This window comes from Citrus sinensis, chromosome 3 (genome assembly GCF_022201045.2).
Source record: "Citrus sinensis cultivar Valencia sweet orange chromosome 3, DVS_A1.0, whole genome shotgun sequence".
In the NCBI taxonomy this organism is placed as follows: domain Eukaryota; kingdom Viridiplantae; phylum Streptophyta; class Magnoliopsida; order Sapindales; family Rutaceae; genus Citrus; species Citrus sinensis.
Window position 1 is genome coordinate 47,914,133 of NC_068558.1, and position 19,817 is coordinate 47,933,949.

The following is a 19,817-nucleotide window of genomic DNA, read 5'->3' on the forward strand; positions in this document are numbered from 1 at the left end:
GGGTATTACGAGGGAAACGGTTATATCCCACGCAATTCCCTCCACCAGCAACAACGAGAGCTGCTGCTCCACTTCAAATTTCGCTCCCTCACACTCTGATGAGAGTTCGTAAATAAAGTAAACAAAATGCCAGAAGCAGAATCAGGCTGTAGTTTACAAAACGCAAACCCTTGCGTGGATCCAACAGAACACCTTCCACTTGCTTTCCTCAGATCCGAATTCATCCCGACCGCCCCGACCCGATCCACATCCACCATCGACTGGCTACCGGATTTCGCCGGTTACTCATGGGTGGCGTACGGAGCATCATCTCTCCTGGTGATTTCTCATTTCCCTTCTCCTCTCTCTCAAGAAGAAGCCCTAATTGGTCCCATTTTCCGCCAAGTTTTCGCGCTCTCTGACAATTCGTTGCCGGTAACCTCCATTTCTTGGTCTCCCGAGACTCCTTCAATCGGCGAGCTGGCTGCTGCCTCGGAGAATTGTATCTTCGTCTTTGCTCATGACTCAGCGAGCTCCAAAGGTGTCTGAAGTATTTTGAATCTGATCTTTTTGTTTTATGCATTTCATCATTCTTTTTCTTTAGTGGCATTGATTTTTGCTCTTTATGTTGGCATTTAGAGGTTATAGTTCTTCTATAAGCTTTTGTACACTATGTACCCTAGAATTGGATGCATGAATGCTGAGAGAATGACTGAAATTTCTTTTAAATCAAATTCACTATGTATTTATGATTTTTTCTTTTCTTTCTTTAATGTTAAATTTAATTATTTTTTTCACTTGTAATTTCAGGTTCTTTTTGTTGGAGCCAGAATGCAATTCTTGTACAAGGTACGAAGGTGGAGGCAATTGAGTGGACAGGATCTGGTGATGGGATCGTTGCTGGTGGAATGGAGACTGTTCTGTGGAAAAAGAAGAACACATTGTGGGAAATAGCTTGGAAGTTTAAAGAGAATTATCCTCAGAATCTTGTTTCTGCAACCTGGTCAATTGAGGGACCTTCAGCAACTGCAGCTTCCATGAGTCAACTGGACCTTTTAGGACCTAAGGAGGCGGGAAAATGTGTGTTTATTTGTTGTAGTGATGGAAAGTCTGAATACATAAAACTCGAGCTGTGTCATCCTCAGCCTGTTTCAATGGTACAATGGAGACCATCAACCAGAAGGCATTCACCGGGAGACACAAAACGATCACAGAGGCATGTGCTGCTTACTTGCTGCTTAGACGGAACTGTTAGATTATGGTGTGAGATGGACAGTGGGAAGACAAGAAAAGTTGCCAAGGACACTAATGATCATAAAACCATAAGACGATCTTTTTGTGTTGGTGCTATAATTGAGATAAATCAGGCGTTGAATGGAGCACTGGGCATGGACATAGTTATAACATGGGCAAAAGAAATAAGATGTATGTTTGAAACAGGTGAAGGAGCTAACCATTTCATTTCTACAGGGGTGTATGAACATGGGGGAACTGGAAAATGTGAGTGGTTAGTTGGGTATGGTCCTGGAAGTTTGGTTACCTTGTGGGCCATCCATTGTCTTGACGACATTTCCCCTTTGAGGTTTCCCCGTGTCACATTATGGAAGAAACAAAATTTGGAACTTGAACACCCTCATAATTCTGGTTTTTCAGGTTTTCAGGGGCAATCACTTCTTAATAAAGTTGTTATTTCAAGAGATTGTGTGTCTGGCCTTCCAACTATTTGCTCTTTGGTTCATTTGTCACATTGTAATTCCTTGGTCTGGTCTTTACTACATGCTCAAAGATCAGGAGATGTAGAGGACGTATCTTCTGATAAATCCAGCACAGGACAAATCTTGTCATGTTCTGCCAGTAGGATTTTAAGCATAGAAGGTCATACTGGAAAAATCTTACAAGTTGCAGTACATCCTTGTGTCTCTGAATTTGAATTGGCTGTTTCACTGGATTCTAATGGTTTGCTGTTATTCTGGTCACTTTCCACCATTTCAAACTGCATCTCTGACCTTCCAACATTAATGCCCTCATGGAAGCTTTGTGGAAAGCTCAGAACTCGAAAGTCATGTTCCAATTATACAAGCCTGAGGTGGGCACCTTCACTTCTGGATGAAGACATGGTTCTTCTCATGGGTCATGTCGGAGGAATTGATTGTTTTATAGTAAAAATTTCTCAAACTGAAGTGGATGATATAGTGTGTCACTATGTTTGCACTATACCTTTTACTGGTCATGGTCATTATGAGGATGGTCCCGCTAATATCTTCTCTGTACCTTTGCCATCTTGTAATGATAAAACTGTTATGTATAATAAATTTATGCTTTTGGGGGTATGGTTGAAAGGGCTTGAGTCTTTATCATGGGAAATCACCTTTCACTCTTTTGATTTATCTGAAAGCTGCTGCGGATGTATTGATGATAACAATACTGTTAAATGCAGCATGTGCAAGTTTGAAACTACTTTTTGTGGAAAAAAATATTTCATTGGTGTCAATCCTTGTTCATCACAATTTCCTGAGCCTCACACCCGCAATTGGGTTACAAGTTTTGCAGTGGTTTGTCCAAATAATTTGGTGCCTATGCAACAAAAGTTGGTTTATGACAATGATCCGTGCAGTAAAATTCCTCCATATACTATGGCTACAGGCTACTCTGATGGCAGTTTGAGATTGTGGAGAAGTGAACTTGGTGGGTCATCAACCTCTTGTATGCCTTGGGAGCTCGTGGGAATGTTAGTTGCTCATCAAGGTCCTGTTTCTGCTATCTCTTTGACTGATGGTGGGAGGAAGATTGCTACTGTTTCTGCTGCAAGTCATTCAAATGCTGTCAGCAATGTTCGCATATGGGAGTCTGTCTGTGTTACAGAATTAGGGAGCTTTGTGTTGGAAGATACATTATCTTTTGATACAAATATTGTAGCTGTAAATTGGTTAACTTTAGAAAATGGTCAGTCTTTACTTGGTGTTTGCTTGCAGAATGAGCTGAAAGTATATGCTCAGAGGCATTATGGGGGTCAAATTTTGTTGGACACTAAAAATTCTTTGAAGATGCAAAATTGGTTTTGCCTTGCGTTTTCTCCTACTTTTGCTGCTCATGACTTCACCTGGGGTCGCAGGGCCATTGCCATTGTTGTTCATCAGAGCTACCTTAGTATCTATAGTCAGTTTTTGTTTCTTATAGATAAAAAACATCAGGCCAAATGCAATTCGAATGTTTTCATAGACAATTTTTGTTGCCACAAGAGTGGAATCAATGAAAACATTGTTTCTACGATATTCACAGTTTGCGACAGTGAATCCTCAGCTGGAGATCAAAGGGGAGATTATGAGTCTGCTCCTTCTGTAAATATTGATATGAAAAATGATCACCTTGTAGCAAGTGATCAACTGAAATGTGGTGGAGCCATTCTTGGTTCCTGGAGCATGCTGGAAATAGCTGAGAAGTTAAGAGGATCTTTGCCTGTTTATCATCCAAAGGCGCTGTTTTTGAATATATATTCAGGTATATTAGCTAGCAGCATGCTCCTTTCAGCAAAATGTTCATTCTCATAATCAAATTTTAGTACTTTCGCAGAGTTACCGCAATGCTAGTTATCTTTTTTCATCTTAAGTGTTCAGAGGACATTTAACCAATGTACATGATTGCAGTTTTATTCATCATTGCAAGGGTGTTGTTAGTTATGCATATATATATAAGAAAAGATATCTCCTTTTAGCTGGAACGTTTTCTCTTTTTCTTCTTTTGGAAGGACAAGGAGCAGAAAATGTTTTACAAGGAAGAGAAATGTTTTACTTTCACTATAGGAAGCTGCACGTTACCATATTTTTACTTAGTTGCTTGATTTAAGCCGATGATATATCACTTAAAAAAAGTTCATTTTTATTATGTTCAGGCAACTGGAAGCGTGCATATGTGTCTGTGAGGCATCTTGTTGAAAATCTTCCCTCTAATTATCCATCTGAGAAGAGATATTGCTATACAAAGTCTAGCCATATTGTTCCACAAATCCTTCTGTCAACGTACTTTGAAGGGCTTCTCTCAAAAGGTTCAACTGATAATGGATTTCAATGGAGTGGGCTTAATACATTTTCAACGTCTTTGCAGTTTCGCCAATTTGCTTACAATATGGACTTAGATGCTTCCAATTCCAGTTCATCAACAAAATCGGAGTTAAGTGGCTTTGTTGAGTTACTTCAGAATGTCTATGAGCTAGCAGGTGTAACTGACGCAGAAAAGATGGAAATTCTTGCAGTTGTAGATCTATTGAACGAATTTGATAATAAGCACTCTGCTTCAGTCTATGAAAATCTTGATGAACCTGGGCAAAGGTGTTTCCGAAATTTGATTTATTGGTTTTTTTTTTTTTGTTGCCTTAGTTTCTATTACAGTATTACAAGGTGTTCTTACCTAATGATTTTAGATTTTATTGAAGGGCATTTCTACAAGCTGTTTATATAGTTGTGGGTCTGTGTTGCCATTTTTTTAATGTTTTTTCCCTTGTGGAAAAATAGTTGATAAAAATGTGCCGCAGGTGGGTGGACCAAGTATTAGAATTTTTGCAGAAGAGTCAATTATTCAAGGCACCCCTGCACCTGCTAGATAACAACAATGTGTTAAAAAAAAATCAATATTTAACTGTGATTCTCAGTCCTCAAACACCGCTGTTTATTTATTGAAGATCGGATCTTCTCTTCTTTTTGGGATTAGCTTTTAAGCATAATAGCTGGCATCCATGGATCTGAACTTTTCTAAAAGTGGGGGTTTTTCTTGTCTCATTTAGCTGATGTTTTTAATCTGCATCATGCAACTATGTTATCAAATTATAGCATTAAGAGATAAAATAGCAAATTCAAAATTGTAGTCCTGCAAACAGTTATCATAAGAGATATAAATGAGAATAGTTAATTAACACATCTTTCTGTGGTGTAAATTGATTTCATCTTATGATTTCATCCAATAATATTCTTCATTCTTATCTGTGTGCCTGTACGGTATATGTCATTTGCTGTTTGTTTCTTTCTTGCTTATTTCTTTTATAAAGCTGTATATTATTTGCTGTACAATAAATGTGGTTTTGTTAATTGTTTCTTTGAAGGTTTTGGGTGGAATTAAGATTTCAGCTACTATGTTTCTTTCGAAGGTTTGGTAAATTGGTATCTGCAGAAGAGTTGGCTGTTGACTCCAGGCTTATAGCATGGGCTTTCCATTCTGAGTGTCAAGAAACTTTGTTTGGTTCTATTTTACCTAATGAACCAACTTGGCCAGAAATGCGGGCTTTGGGTGTTGGATTTTGGTATACCGATGTAACACAATTGCGCACAAGGGTAACATATGGAGCTGTTACTATCTTTATGAACTGCATTTAAATTTTAATTATAACATCCATTTCTTGTTTGATCTCCTTCCTGGATAACTTGGTGCACTAATTGGTGTCAATTGTATTTGATTTTCTTGACCGTCCAAATGCCATGCCACCTTAACAGTAAAATTCATTTGTTATCTGAAAACTCTGAATTGTTTTCATATTCCATCTCTGGTATATAATGTGGATTTTGTGCAAAATTTTCCTTAAAATTTAAAAGTTTTATTTTATACATATGTAACTTGAGGGATAGGGTAAGCCTTGAACATGAGTAGTTCAGGGGCTGGCCTTTAGCTCCATATATTATCCAAACAGTTTGGCTGGAGATCCCCAATAAGTTATCAAGGTTGTCAGTGAGAGTGACTCAATTTGAATTTTCCACGCTCAAGCAGGTTTACAATTAGAATGCTTTCTTTTCAGTAAGCTTTCTGTTTCTAGTATTTGCATTAGGATTTTGTACATCAGCATGAAAGTTGAGGTCGGATGAGAATTCTTTATGATCTTGTAGTCCATTCATCTGCAGTTTATGTATGGGGCCTTTTTGATTGCCTGTCTTCTGTGTGCATTTTAGAATGATCCTTGTGAAGAGCCAGTGCTGCGAGTGAGACAAATTGCGTTTACGTGACCAATGGGCTCCATAGTTTTTCGTTGCACATGTCATAACACAATTTTTTTTTTTTTTTTGGTTTGATTATGGTGCATGCTATCTGTATCTAGGGTGCTTTACTTGGCAACATATGATAGTTGTACTTCTTTGTTTGTCCTGTCCCAAATCCCTACTCAAAACAAATCGAAGAAAGAAGTTTATTTTGCAATTTCAGTACTTCCTGATGTTGTTTTTTGAAAAATAGATGGAGAAACTGGCAAGATTGCAATACCTGAAGAAGAAAGATCCCAAGGATTGTGCACTTTTATATATAGCACTGAATAGAATTCAAGTTTTGGCTGGCCTTTTCAAAATCAGCAAGGATGAGAAGGACAAACCGCTTGTGGGATTTCTTTCTCGCAATTTTCAGGTGTTGTGTGAAGTTAAATGCGATTAAGTTTTTGATTTTGCTGTTAGCAACTGTTAGAAACAGTACAGTAGCAGAAAATTCAACAAAGATCTATTCAGGACAATTGTTCTTTTACCGGTTCTTTTTTCCTGGTTTTATTTTCTTGTACTGTTTTCAAGTTACTAGCCTTCATACATATTAATATATTATCTACCTTGCATTTGATGATTTTAACATGCCGAGCAAAAGTCAGTGTTGGATTTATTTTTTCAGGGTCAAGTTCATCCATTATTTGCATTAATTACTGTTTACAGGAGGAGAAAAATAAGGCAGCGGCACTGAAAAATGCATATGTCTTACTGGGGAGACATCAATTAGAGCTAGCTATTGCTTTCTTTCTGCTTGGAGGTGATGCTGCTTCTGCAGTCACTGTGTGCGCAAGAAACCTTGGGGATGTACAGCTCGCACTAGTAATCTGTCGGCTTGTGGAGAAGCATGGTGGACCATTGGAGCGTAATCTTGTGACAAAGTTTATACTTCCATCTTCAATTGAGAGGGGAGACTACTGGCTCACTAGCCTTCTGGAGGTTCCTGAAATTATATCTTCTTCTGTTTCTGAGTTTCCTCTCTTTTTTTCAAGTTTTTCTGGATTGTAGCTGCATGCAGCTTCTGGAGTCTCAGAATTTATAATTAGCTCTCTTGTTTTTGCAGTGGGAATTAGGAAACTATTCTCAGTCTTTTCTCACCATGCTGGGTTTCCAATCAACTGCTGTAATCAACAATTTTGCTCTTTCTTCCAATAGTGTTGCTTTTATGGATCCCAGTATTGGCTTGTATTGCCTCATGCTAGCAAACAAAAATAGCATGAGGAATGCAATAGGGGAGAAAAATGCTGCAATCCTTGGTCGGTGGGCAGCTTTGATGAGAGCTACTGCCTTGAACAGATGTGGCCTTCCTGTAAGTGGAGTTTATCAGTTAATGTTTTTGTTGCTTTGGTAATGTGCTACTTGGTGGTCTCATAATATTTTATTCGGGTCTGTCTTTTCTTTTTTTCTTTTTTTTTTCAACTATTTTTTAAACAACTATCGTATGTCAAATCTGTCCTCAACTTCCATTTTTTTGGTTGACTATGTTATTTAGCAGAAACTTCATGATACTTCCTACTCTTTGCTTGACTTGTCTTCTTTCATTAAAAAAGTTGTCCTTCCTTGCACTTACTATATTTAGCATGTGCTGATCTCCTACATTTATCATATGGTATTTGAATGATTTATATCTGAGACTTGCCACTGCTGTTAAGTTTATTGCCTGGGGTTGTGAGCGTCGACTTTTTCATAAGGATAAATACACACACAAGTAATAGAAGCTGTACCTCATAAATAGTTTCCAGCCTTACTCAAATTTGGACCCCTATATTTATTCTCATTTAATTTCCTTGTAGCCATACATGGTTGAATTTTCTTATTAATGGTTGCTTAGGTTAGGCACTGTGCGCACATGTCTGACATTAAGCTTTTGACAAGTAGCTGTGACTGATAAACTTCCATTGTTTATTGTAAAGCTTGAAGCTTTGGATTGCCTTTCATCTTCTCCCAGCACTATTGGGGGTACAGATCAGGAAAGTGTATTGAATATTGGACATTCTCATATTCTACCTGAGATTCTGAAGCCTTCTGCTGCTACTGGTTCTTCTAACTGGCTATTACGTGATGTTGCTTTGCATCTGGAGTCCTGCGCTAAGTTGGATTTATCTCTCCAGTATTTCTCAAAATTAATTAGGGACCATCCTAGTTGGCCTGATTTAGGATTTGGTAGAGCGAGTAAATGCTTTATGGATTTTGAGATTCATCAATATGAGAAATTAGTGCAAAATTTTCAACAGAAGTTATATACTGCACTTGCATTTTTTGAGCAGAGATTTTCAATGGATTCTTCCTCTCTAATTGCAAAGGTAAGTTTTTAAACCACGATGCTACTGCTTTACCTTATCCAATTGATGACACATCGGTTTCTAAGAGGAATTGATATGTTTTCTTTTTTCTTGCATTCTACAGATTTTAAGCTTGTTATGCAACAATGGATTATTGTTCATTGGATATGATTTATTACATGGATATATTTGTCAAGGAAAGTCACAAGAAAAGAGTAGTGATACAGTTGATGGCCTCTCCTTGTATTTTTGTCAGCATAAGCCCCTTTTGAAGGCTGCTGAAGATATCTCCATTTTTCTTTCACGGTTTATTGCTGCCACTAGCATTACTTGCTCCCATTTGAAATCCACTAATAGTGAAAATGTTAGGCATCATGAAGTTAGATCTAGGTGGTCAAATGCTCAGGGGTATTATTTTCAATCTATCATATTCTCGCTGTGGAGTTTAAGAGCTGCTATGAGGACTTTTTCTGGCTCCTTCCCTGAAGAGCTCATAACTCCTCTTTTTCTTCTTGATTTATATGAATATTATGTGCATTTTGCCTCTGCTTGGCTTCAGAGAGATTCAAAAGGTCTTCTTCAGGTGCTTCAACCTGTCTTGATCACATATACCAATGGACATACTCCGTATGAAGTTGATATGAATAATCTGAAGACATTTTTTCACCAAAGTGCGGAGTTGTTAACCCGCAATACATCAATTGACAATATGGTTGGGGACCTTCAGGTTTCTAAATTTGTTGATGATGAAAGAAGTACAGATCTTATGAATTCAATTCCAGAAGATGAAAGATGGCAAATCATGGGGGCTTGCTTGTGGCAACACATGTCCAGGTTTATGAAACATAAGCTCAATTCGATGTCCGTTAAACTTGATGAGAATCATTCTTCTAGACTTTTGGGGGGCCACATCTCTTCCTGGACTTCTAGTTTGACAAATCCTGAATCTGCTAGTATCGGCTTAAAGGAACAAATGAGGTTGCTCACTTTGTTTTTGGCTCAATTACTGAAGTCCGCATTGTTGCATATATCTTCTCATCATGTGAAACAACTTGCATTTTTCCTACGGTATAAGGTAGAAAATGGATTTGATATCCCTACTAGGAGATGGTTACAAGAAGCTACTCCATCTCAATCTGGAACCCTCTATCAACATTTAAATCAGATTGTTGTGAGTATGAACATTATAAATAACAAAGATGAAGCAGCCATATCTGAATTATTATGGGATGTTTGTTCTGATCCCAGTATAATACACGAAGGTTTCACGCAAGAAAAATTAAATTGGCGATCTTATATCAATTGTAAACTGTCTAAAGGATGGAGTCACATAAATGAAGGTGTCAAGTTGAAGCATGAAATCAAAAAGACCTGTAAAAATGAAGATAAGTTAGGCAGTACTTTGGCCAGTGGTGAAGTTGGATCAGCTAGTAAAGATCTTTTCCGGAATAGTCGTACTTCTCCTAGGTCCTGGCACAAAGATGCAAACATGGCAAATGAGGTTATACCATTTCAAGCGCCCAAGGAAATATGCAAGAGAAATGGGGAACTCTTTGAGGTAAGTATTTTGACTTCTTCTCATTGCATTTTTGGTCCATAGGAGGTATGATCACATTAATGGGAGGCTCTGGCCTCAAATTGAATGACGAGAGTATTTCATTCCTGAAAATAACATCTCCAAAGCCTTCCATCATATTTGATATGGTAATTAGACATTCTTATTCTGAGCAGGCACTGTGTGTCAACTCCATTGACCAAAGGCAAGGTGCAATCGCTAGCAACCGAAAGGTTAGTCTCTGCATACAGTTTTTTTTTTTTCCTTTCCTACTGGAGAATTGGGATGCTCTTATTCCTCTTTCCATTTTACTTGCATTCTGTATAGACTCAGCTGACAGCCAAGATCGTCTCTGTTATAGTCACATTTTCTAATTATTGACTGTCTTTTAATTCTAATGCATGCGTGTGTTTACACGTACAGAAAAAATGAGAATGATGTAAATAAATTATAACTGCATCCATACTGCTATTTTGCTGCCTTTTTTCTGGCATGCTCGCCAAGAAATGTGCATTTGTTTGCATTTCTGTCACTTGCTTTTCAGAGCAACTTTTTAATGCAACACGATAGGTGCCTTTTTGGTTAGCCTCTCTTGCTAATTAGTTGCATTTCATGGTATTTTTCTCCCTTCTCTTATTGCTTAACATCCCTTCTGTAGATGCTGTCAAACATACAACCATACTCAATTCAGTAGAATTTTTTTGTTCTTTCTATTTGCTTTTATTTTATTTTAGTCTATATATATTCACATTGCTCTCTGGTTTATGTCAATGTCAAATTCGCTGTCGTTCAGGGAATTGTTTTCTTTAACCTGGAAGATGAGATACCTCTCCACGATCAATTAAAGTATATCTGGGCAGATGCTGATTGGCCACAGAATGGTTGGGCTGGTTCAGAATCAACTCCAGTTCCAACTTTTGTTTCTCCTGGTGTTGGTCTTGGGAGCAATAAAGGGGCACACCTTGGATTGGGTGGTGCAACCATTGGTGTCGGATCTTTAGCAAGACCAGGGAGAGACTTGACTGGTGGGTTAGCATTTGGGATTCCTGGTTATGCTGGTATTGGAGCATCTGCCTTAGGTTGGGAAACTCAAGATGATTTTGAGGATTATGTGGATCCACCAGCTACAGTAGAAAATATAAGTACAAGGGCTTTCTCAAGTCACCCTTTAAGGCCTTTTTTCTTGGTTGGTTCTAGCAATACACACATTTACTTGTGGGAGGTAGGAAATTTGACTGAAAATAATTTTATTTTGTGAATTACCTCTTATATTTGTTCTTTTTTAATTTTAATTTTTTTTCCGTTTTAGTCTGTCTTCACATCACTCGGATAGCTTCACTTCTGGATTGCAAATTATGCTGCGTTTACTTTTTGGATTGGAGTGTGAATCCTGAGGAGTGGGAATTATTGGATTAGGAGTGTGGAGTGGGAGTGGGAGTGGGAGTAGGGTGTTTACTTAGACTAAATGAAAGTATGGATTGTCAATCAGAATCCTAATTATTTGTTTACTTTGTCTTGGATTGAGAGTAAATTATTTTAAATTACAATTTTATCCTTATGTACAGAATTATAATTTGTAATTAAAAAATTAATAAAAAATATATTTGGAAAATAAAATAAATATTTTATTATATTTATAAATTAATAATCATTACTAATATTCTTAATTATGTAAATCATAATTTTTTATTAATTTTAATTTAAATTATATGAAGAAAAATTATTAATAATAGCAACACAAATGAAATATTATTATTGATAATATAGTACAAAATTAATATTTTTTTAGAATAAAATATTTATTATTATTAATTAAATAAATAATTAATATTTATTAAAATTAATGTTTAATATTATTAATTTAAATATAATATTTATTTATTTTTATTTTATTAAATTTAATAAAATAAATATGATATAATTATTATTTTTAATAAATATGATATTATTTATTTTTTAAATATTATTTATTTATTTTATTAAATATTATTTATTTATTTATTTTTATAAGGATAAAATGGGAAGAGGGGGGAGTGGATTCCCACTCCCACCTCCCCCCATGGGAGTGGGAATCCCACTCCCCACTCCAAAATTGGGTGGGACCCACGGATTCCCACTCCCACTCCCTCCTTTTTTAAGCTAAGTAAACACTGGAGTGGGAGGAATCCACACTCCACACTCCCACTCCAGAAAGTAAACACTGCCTTAAAGTTTAAAAGATATATATTTTAATAGATTTTACCACTTTTAGTGTCGGTACCTATTGTTTCTTTCTAACTACTGAACGGTTCTCTATCCCTTTACTTCGCTATTCTTTCCTTCTTTGTGGCATATATAAACATGCTTCTGAGAAAGCTCCAGAAGTGTCTTTAACTACAGAATGAAGTTTGTAGTATTTGTTCAGATGTGTGGGCTATCAGTTGTATTGCTGTTGTACACTAATTTTTTTAAGGACATATGACTTACCTGAAATTTATCAAGTGCAGTTTGGTAAGGATAAAGCTACTGCAACTTATGGTGTGCTGCCTGCTGCAAATGTTCCTCCCCCATATGCTCTTGCATCTATATCTGCATTGCAATTTGACCACTATGGACACCGATTTGCTAGTGCGGCACTAGATGGAACTGTATGCACATGGCAGCTGGAGGTGGGAGGAAGGAGCAATGTCCGTCCAATGGAATCTTGTCTCTGCTTTAGTAGCCACGCAATGTATGTTTTCTTGTTATCCCATACCTTTGGAGGAAATTCCAGCTGTTGCCTTATTTTTCATTAGCAAGATTTTGGAATAATTGATATGGCTTTAGTTTGTGAATGGGTATAATTTCTTGCCATTTTCGGTGATAGACATGGTATGTGTGATCTATACTTTCTTTGAGTGCACTGGTATGGTTATCTTCCCCATTTTCCCTAAGATGCCACATATTCCTAAGAATCACTTACAATTAGATTAGGAATTTTTAATTGTTAACAAGTTGAAATGGTGTTTCTTTGTGCTGCTAAATAGTTTTTATTAATCAGCTGCAATTTTGGTTGCAGGGATGTCAGTTATATTACTTCAAGTGGGTCAGTCATTGCTGCAGCCGGGCACAGCTCTAATGGGATCAATGTAGTTGTATGGGACACATTGGCTCCACCAACAAGTTCCCGAGCTTCCATCACCTGTCATGAAGGTTTATATGATCTCTTTCTACCCTTAAAACTTTTAAACTTCGCTTTGAGTAAATGCAGATGCTTGTTTTGATTAATGTCGAGTTTTTGTGCATAATTTGCAAAATAAGACAAAAGCTACAATTCATCTCTTGATTGGAGACACAGGTAGCTGTCCTGAGTTTGGTTTGTGTAATCTTTGTGTAATTTTACAATCTGCTTTCTTGACATAAGAGGAATTTTGTTGGTTCTGACATAATAGTGACTGTCTAGAAATAGTACTTTGCTGTACACTACATTATCTGTAGCATCAGTGGTGAGGTGTCTTGCATTAAGCGTTATGCAGATTGGTACATTTATTGTAATCTGTTGAGAACCTAGATTGATTGATTTAAAAATTGGTTCTTTACATTTGCAATCTCTCCGTCGGTTATTATAATAAGCTTTACCTATTCATGTAAGGTGGTGCACGCTCCATTTCTGTGTTTGATAATGACCTCGGAAGTGGATCTGTTTCTCCCCTTATTGTCACTGGTGGTAAAGGTGGCGATGTTGGAATACATGATTTCCGGTACATAGCAACTGGGAAAACTAAGAAGCACAAGCACTCAGATAGGGGTGGATCAAGTATCAATACGTGTGCGCACGCTGATGCGCAAACAGGGTCTGGGAGTAAACCAGGAGATCAGAATGGGATGCTTTGGTATATACCAAAGGCACACTTAGGTACAGGCAATTTCTTTCAGTGACAATTATAACTTCATATCAGTGACTAATTTAATCTAATATCTCTATCAAATGATCTGGCTGAAGGGAGTGTCACCAGAATATCCACCGTCCCGAATACCAGTTTGTTCCTAACAGGGAGCAAAGATGGAGATGTAAAACTTTGGGATGCAAAAGCAGCGCAGTTAGTTTATCACTGGTCAAAATTGCATGAAAGGCACACCTTTTTGCAACCGAGCTCTCGGGGTTTTGGCGGAGTTGTACGGGTAACGATTGTTCTTACTTTATTGCTAGCCTTCTATTTTGGAAGATATATCTTGGTTTTGTTGGAAGAAAGTACCTTTAATTGTGTTTGCACTGAAGCAAATATTATATTTAAATGTGACAGGCTGGTGTAACAGATATACAAGTTGTTTCACGCGGTTTCTTATCATGTGGTGGAGACGGCTCTGTGAAGCTGATTCAACTCGAGGATTATCAGCATAGGTTGTGAAGAGGTTAAGTTTTATTTGAAGAGCATCGGAGGTCTTGCAGAACCTGTGAAATGCGAACAAATTATATTATGTGGAATTGGTAGATGCTGCAGATCAAGCCCTGTGTCTATATTTCACAAATTACAGTGCATTATCTGTCATGATCAACTGTAGATACAGATTGCTTTCCAGGCCATCGTTTTCATGAGCACAAAATGATTTGATAGCAGCCTTGGGAAGATCCAGATTTTTGGTGTTTATTCTCGAGGGATGGAGAATGAACTGCGAGTTGAGTTCTTCAATATGCTAAATTCGGCATTCCTCAGCTTTATGCCCCCCGCTGGGAACAAAACCATAATAAAAGAAAACTTCAGCAGCGCAATACATGATGTGAAATTCTATAAAATGGAGAAACAGTTGGGTAGCCGTGGTAGGTACATTGCGGCCCGTTCTCTTTGGCAAGCAGGCATCAAGTTTTGTATAATATTTTGATTGAAATTTTGTGCCTCAGTTAGGGATGGCAATGGGTTCTACAACTGAAATAAAGGGTCCGAGCTTTAAAGAAGTCCGAACCTCTGAATTTCGGATCAGAGAACGCCATCTTTCAGTGTATGAACAGCGACAGTTTGTTCTGCAAGTTTTTCATTTATAACAATCTAGTAAATGTAAATGTGTATACAGACGTATATGTAATCACTTGGAAAGAAGTACCATACAAATTCTTCCCGTGTTAGCGAATCAAGTGACCTGACTTAGGTTTGAACTGCTGTATTTTTTAAGATACAGTTGTAAAAAAAAAATTATAATTATGAAATATAAATTTTAAATAATAATTTTGATAAAATTATTAAAGATGTAATAAATTTTTTATTATATAAATAAAAAATTATATCAGTATCGTTTTTAAATTATAATAATTAGTATTTATTAAATATTTTAATATTGTAATTTTTAAATTATAATTGTCCAGTTTTAATTTTAAACGCACACCCTTATTATGAATTAGACGGAGTTGAAATAACAAAATGATTTTGACTTCGGCGAATTAGCGGGTTTGGTTCTCAGTGGTGTTCTGAAAAAAATGTTTGTTAGAGATTTAAGAGGATGAATCTGGTTTGCCTCGGCGAATTAGCAATAACTATCGTTTCAAACCAAACAACCTTTTATGAATTATGCCGTCCTAGGCCCAGGGCAGAGGTTAACCAATCTTTGCACCAATCATTTATATCCTGGGAGTGGGCGGTGCCCAACCGCCAACTGCAATTTTTAAAAAATATCATTACAACAAACAAATATTTGTATGATGTGTTAATATTTGTTTTGAAAAATTACAATGACGCAGTGGTTATATTAAACAAAATGAAGCTATCTGGGAGTCGGCACTTGGCGGAAGTGTAAGATCTTACGATAACCACGTGTCACGTCGCATGACCTCCTTGTGTCATTCATTCACTTCGCTTCACCGCAAATCTCAAACTAACAAGTCAAAAAGCAAAGCGTAATATTATTATCGGCATCAAATTCTACAAAACTTTAATCTGTTTCTCAAGCTACTGACACGCGGACTCCATTCCGTTGTAAGCCTGATTTTCTCAAAGTTTCAACCCAAAAGGGCACACAAGATCTTGCGAGAAACCATGTGCACACACTGAATTATAGAAATGCCACTAGAAATTAATGATAACTTGAGGATTACTCGAAACTTCAATTTCCTGTTTAATTAAATTTCAAAAAAGAAAAAAAATCAAGTGTAATTGAAAATAAATCAATTGACTTCAAAACACATTTACTCTATGAGCAAGCAGCTCAAATGGTCTGAAGCTCTGAGAAAGATGCCGAGCTGGCTTCGTTTGTTTTATTTATATTTCTGTTCAACTTTGGAGTCTCTTCGTGGGTTCAATCATCAGCCGTCTTAAAAAAAAAAACCTACGGATTTTCATTCATATTTTAAATTTGCGATTATCTAATTTTCATAGGAAAAAACGAAATAAAATATGATGATATTGGAATTTGGTGGACTCGAGATTTTCTTATTACTTGACCCTCTCGTATTAAAAACTTAGGAGATACGGAGCCTTATCTTGTAAATAATAATCCGGACCCGCAATTACAATTAAAGGTCTACGGTCGAGATCTTTTCTCACAACCACTGCTTGAAATCTGGCGTCCGTGGACCCCACTAACAAACTCTTAAAAAGGACAGGTAGGTGATAAACGACGCCGTTATATGTTAACTCTTTCTGTAATTTGATAATTTCATGACATTTTCATTCAGCCAAAAAAAAAAGGGAAAAGACAGGAGAATGATGATAACAGAACAACAAAAGGATATGCATAGCAAAGGGGTATGCTGACAGCACCACCCTTACTTGTCTCGTGTTCTTAGATTCGTTTGTTAAGTCATTCGTATCTGGACTTAAATGGTTTCATTCCATTTTCGGTTTCAAATCCACTCAACCACGCCACTTGCGTCTTAATTCAATCTCTTTTTTTTTCCCCCTTCCCTCAACTCTTGTTCGATGGTTCGTTCTCTTGCTCTCGTTCAATTTTCTTATTGTGTTTGATGCATGTATCATCATCTGGTGGTTGGTTTTTACGCTGGCTTGTTGTGGTCGCGGTAGCTTTATTTATTTAATTATTTTTGGTTAACTGAATTAGTTATTGAGTCAGATACTGTGGGTGTGATTGCTATAAGATTTTCTAAATTACAAAAATTAAATTGGACAGATTTTACATAATACGCTTGCTATCTTCGGAAAAGAATTTTATTGTTAGTTGCAAGGCCTCTGTACTTGATTCCTGTGGTTTGGATTTGGATGTTTGGAATGATGATATTATGATGATATTGGTTGTGCTTTGCTGCTACTGTGATGAAATTAGATCCTGAATTATCTGTGTTATGCCTGTTTTGGTCATTTCTTCTGGGGAGGTGGTGTTCTGTTTCTTCAGGGGTGAAACAGAGGGCTGCTTGGTGTTTGGTTATGATAAATGATTTGATTTAACATATATCATAAGCCTCCAAAATACATTTGCATTACTGACGATTTTTATTTGGGCTTGGCAACAACATAAGTTCCTCAAAGAATTTGATGGTATTTTCAACGCAAAAGTCTTCGTTTTGGGATTTCGGGATGAATATTTTGTTTTAATTGCTTTGCTTTGCTCTTGATTTTCTTTTGTTGCTGTGGGGAAGCAGTGTTGTGGTAGTGTGAAATTATCACTGTCTTGTGTAACCCATAATATCTATTTTAGCTTACGTTTTAGTTTGGTCGTGTTTTATTGACTAGAAGGAGAAGCTTAACAGTTTGTGCTTCTTAATTGGGATGAATATCTTGAGGTCATCTAAAGAGTAAGAAATGCTTCTTGACAGATAAATGTCTCCAGAATGTAATGGCAGGAGCTGAAGCAAGGGCTGTGTGGCAGAGGGCAGCTAATCGTTGCTTTGTCCAAGAAGATGCCAAAAGAGCTCCCAAGTTAGCTTGCTGCCAATCATCGTCTTCATCGTCCAAACAGGTTGATGCAGGACCTGCTGGTGTAGCAGATGCACCAGATCACCCTGCTGCAGGATTCATGCCTCTAAACATGAATCATTTGTATTCTGAACTGCCTTCTGATACAAGATGGTGGCTTCAGCTGCAACCTAACTACGGCTGCCAAAAAGGTTTAACAAGTGAGCAAATAAGTGCTGTGGAGGCTGAGATGGAAGCCTTGAGAGCTGGCTTTGTCAATTCACCCTCTAAGTTCAGTGGGGACCCCTCATTAGATAGCACCGGTGGTACTCTTGTTGATGGCAGTATAAACAATGATGTTTCTCACGATGAGCTTTATAATAGAGTCTCCGCTGTTTGTAGGAATAAAGATCCTGAAGTTAGGAAACAAAATGTAGAGGCTGTAGATTGTAAGACAACCCAGGAATTTATTGAACTTATGGATATTAGGGAGAACTATGAATTTATTGAAATGGATTCTGTAGGATGCCCGAGTTCCAAAACATCCAAGGAACCCTGTTTTGATCCAGAATCTCCCTGGATTGGGGGTGGAAAGACTGAGCCGTGGTGGCGCACAACTGATAAAGATGATTTGGCCTCCTTGGTTGCCCAGAAGTCAGTCAGCTACATGGAAAACTGTGACCTTCCTCCACCTCAGAAGAAGCATACTAGGGCCCACCCTTATGCTCGTTCTCGGGCCTCTGATCTTGATGAAACGTCATCTTTGCATTTGAAATACCAAACTGATTACATTTCCAATCCAGTTGTTCATGCTCAGGGCTCTCCTGATTCTAGAAGAGCTTCAGTTGAAGAAGGGCAAATGCCATTTGGTTCTAGCGAATCATTCGGGTATATTTTAATGTCATATTTTCTGGTTGTTTATTGCATGAAATTGAATTGAAGATTAGTTTTTATTTCTCTATGAACATTCATAGGGGTGTCTCATGTGAATTTTTATATCCCTAGCAAATCAAAGTTTCCGGCGTAGTAATATTCAACGCTATGATTCTGCTAGTATGAGTAGGTAAATAACTTGCATATGTACTTCCGCGCATGCTTGTGCGCTTGCATCAATGTCCAACACAGCTATATACATTGGCTTAATCTTTGCTGAATTTTTTATCTTATTAACAGGTGTAGCACAGCACACAAGGGCATCTCAGAAACACAAGAAGTTTCTGAGGGTGACCCTTGCAAGGCTCAACTATTAGAAGCTCTCCGACATTCTCAAACACGAGCAAGGGAAGCTGAGACGGCAGCAAAGGAAGCCTATGCTGAGAAGGAGCATATCCTCAAGCTCTTCTTCAGACAAGCCTCGCAACTTTTTGCATATAGACAGTGGTTCCAAATGCTGCAGCTAGAAGCCCTTTACTTCCAGATCAAGAATAGTGACCAGCCAATCTCCACTCTCTTCCCAGTGGCCCTTCCATGGGTGCCTCCCAAAGGTAGGAAAACAGGAAAGAATTGGCAGAAAGCTGCAAAGGGCAAAAGAGGGAAGCAAGGCCGACCAAAACATGACATGTCAAAGTATGCTTTTGCTTTTGCGTGGGGCTTGGGTCTTGTTGGCGCTGGTTTGCTATTGGGATGGACTGTGGGATGGATGTTACCTTTCTAGCGACGTATGAGAGCATTAACTGAATCCGTGCTTCTTGTGATGAATGATTTTACTAAGGAAAGTGTTTGAATCAAAATTAGGTAGATATATGTATGTGGTTAATTAGATTTCTTGGTCTCTGTAAGTAGGTGAATCTTCTCTCCTTTTCGTTTTTGCTTTCTATGTAGTTTAATGATAAGGTTCGTGTGTGTGTATGTATATTAGTCGAACATGTCATCCGACTGCAATCTCGTTTTGTTACTCTAAAATCCCTATCTCAGTGATGATTGATGAAGTGATCTGCGTTTGAAAGCTGAAACCTCTTCCACCTCCTATTCGTATTTTTGATGGTTGATGTGTATTATCAACTTTAGTAGATTTATCAAAGCAAAATTTAAAACATGTTCCAACACTAAAATGTGAAATGTATTCGTTAAAAACGTGTTTCATCACTAAAAGGAGATTCGGTTGGATTTTATTTGTTTATTGGAAGTGATTTACACGATCTTAACGAATTAGATTATGTTAAATAATAATAAGAATAAGAAGAAGAAGAAGAAGAAGAAGAAG

General features: G+C 37.4%; 2 protein-coding genes across 6 annotated transcripts; both read left to right on the plus strand.

The window, feature by feature from the left end:
* Position 1: 1 nt before the first annotated feature.
* Positions 2-14,903, plus strand: LOC127901466 (uncharacterized). 3 transcript variants are annotated; one of them, XM_052438839.1, is made up of 16 exons: positions 5-520; positions 790-3,477; positions 3,869-4,304; positions 5,072-5,300; positions 6,190-6,354; positions 6,648-6,920; positions 7,045-7,290; positions 7,895-8,284; positions 8,388-9,821; positions 9,995-10,051; positions 10,612-11,040; positions 12,305-12,528; positions 12,856-12,989; positions 13,429-13,692; positions 13,780-13,958; positions 14,081-14,903. In XM_052438839.1, exons 1-16 carry the CDS (start codon positions 127-129, stop codon positions 14,183-14,185), a joined length of 7,647 nt encoding a protein of 2,548 aa, XP_052294799.1. In that variant the 5' UTR covers positions 5-126; the 3' UTR covers positions 14,186-14,903. The 3 variants fall into 3 exon arrangements, with proteins under 3 accessions (XP_052294801.1, XP_052294799.1, XP_052294800.1); XM_052438840.1 differs by lacking the exon at positions 6,190-6,354; XM_052438841.1 differs by lacking the exons at positions 12,305-12,528; positions 12,856-12,989; positions 13,429-13,692; positions 13,780-13,958; positions 14,081-14,903 and adding an exon at positions 11,128-11,284 and having other exon boundaries at positions 2-520.
* Positions 14,904-16,352: 1,449 nt separating this feature from the next.
* Positions 16,353-19,566, plus strand: LOC102628391 (uncharacterized). Of its 3 annotated transcripts, none has more exons than XM_006491238.4 (3): positions 16,353-16,510; positions 17,536-18,502; positions 18,788-19,566. In XM_006491238.4, exons 2-3 carry the CDS (start codon positions 17,556-17,558, stop codon positions 19,266-19,268), a joined length of 1,428 nt encoding a protein of 475 aa, XP_006491301.2. In that variant the 5' UTR covers positions 16,353-16,510; positions 17,536-17,555; the 3' UTR covers positions 19,269-19,566. The 3 variants fall into 3 exon arrangements, with proteins under 3 accessions (XP_006491301.2, XP_006491300.2, XP_052294809.1); XM_006491237.4 differs by having other exon boundaries at positions 16,410-16,687; XM_052438849.1 differs by having other exon boundaries at positions 16,479-16,782.
* The last annotated feature ends 251 nt before the right edge of the window (positions 19,567-19,817 follow it).